At 36.7% G+C, this 820-nt stretch overlaps 1 protein-coding gene across 1 annotated transcript in view; it reads right to left on the reverse strand.

The window, feature by feature from the left end:
• The window catches only part of LOC17874361 (phosphoribosylaminoimidazole-succinocarboxamide synthase, chloroplastic), a 2,202-nt gene that overhangs the window by 1,091 nt on the left and 291 nt on the right, over positions 1 to 820 (reverse strand). The window contains exons 1-4 of the mRNA XM_006279197.2: positions 773 to 820; positions 550 to 651; positions 291 to 420; positions 97 to 194 (exon numbers count right to left, since the gene is read on the reverse strand). The exon at positions 773 to 820 is cut by the window's right edge and continues 291 nt beyond it. Coding sequence (XP_006279259.2) covers positions 97 to 194; positions 291 to 420; positions 550 to 651; positions 773 to 820 — 378 coding nt within the window. The remainder of the gene's footprint in view (positions 1 to 96; positions 195 to 290; positions 421 to 549; positions 652 to 772) is intronic.

Raw genomic sequence — 820 nt, forward strand, 5'->3', positions numbered from 1 at the left:
TTTACTAATCCTGCATAATTTAGTGATCAGCATATCAATGATATTCTACGATGCATTTAACGAAGAAGACAACGAACATATAGCAATAAAAGAAACTGTACCATCTGAGAGCTCATTCCCACAGTAGTTCCGAACACCTTTATTGTAAACCGTCCATAAAGACGTGTCAGTACTTCCAGTCACATATCCTCTAACTTCAAAAAACAAACATAAGAGAACAGCTTGGAACTAAAGCAAATGGAGGCTGCATAGGGAAGTGTCTGACAAGTTACTCGGTATAAGACACTAACCCACAAACTCTATGGGAAAAACCGAGCATTTCTTTGCGATAACAACATTTCTATCAGGAGATGAAACAATTGCATTTGGAGTTATGTGCTGTGTGTTATTGAACCACCACAAACTTGTCTCATTAAGAACCTGAAAGTTAAGCACCACAAAATTATTATTCCTTGCAGTTTGATCTACAGACCAACGAAAAAAAGTTGTGGCCAACGATGTAAAGCTATCTAACTTGAATATAGAGCACAAACATGGAGAAAAACAAACCTGGCCTTTGAAGGGAATTGAATCAAGATTTCTGTCGAATGCACTCAACCGATCAGTTGTAATAAGAACCAGATAATAACCAGCATCATAAATATCTCTGACCTGCAACATCAATTTTACAACCTTGATCAGTTCTGAATTCTAAAATTAACAATTATCAAGGTTTAGCACAAAAGCTTGGTCTTCTCATTCAGGTAAGAAACAAAAAGTAAACAATGCCAACCTTTCCCCTGATTCTAGATTTCAGACCAGGAACAGTCTCTAGAAGATT

The sequence above is a fragment of the Capsella rubella genome, unplaced genomic scaffold, assembly GCF_000375325.1.
Source record: "Capsella rubella cultivar Monte Gargano unplaced genomic scaffold, Caprub1_0 scaffold_43, whole genome shotgun sequence".
Taxonomy (NCBI): Eukaryota; Viridiplantae; Streptophyta; class Magnoliopsida; order Brassicales; family Brassicaceae; genus Capsella; species Capsella rubella.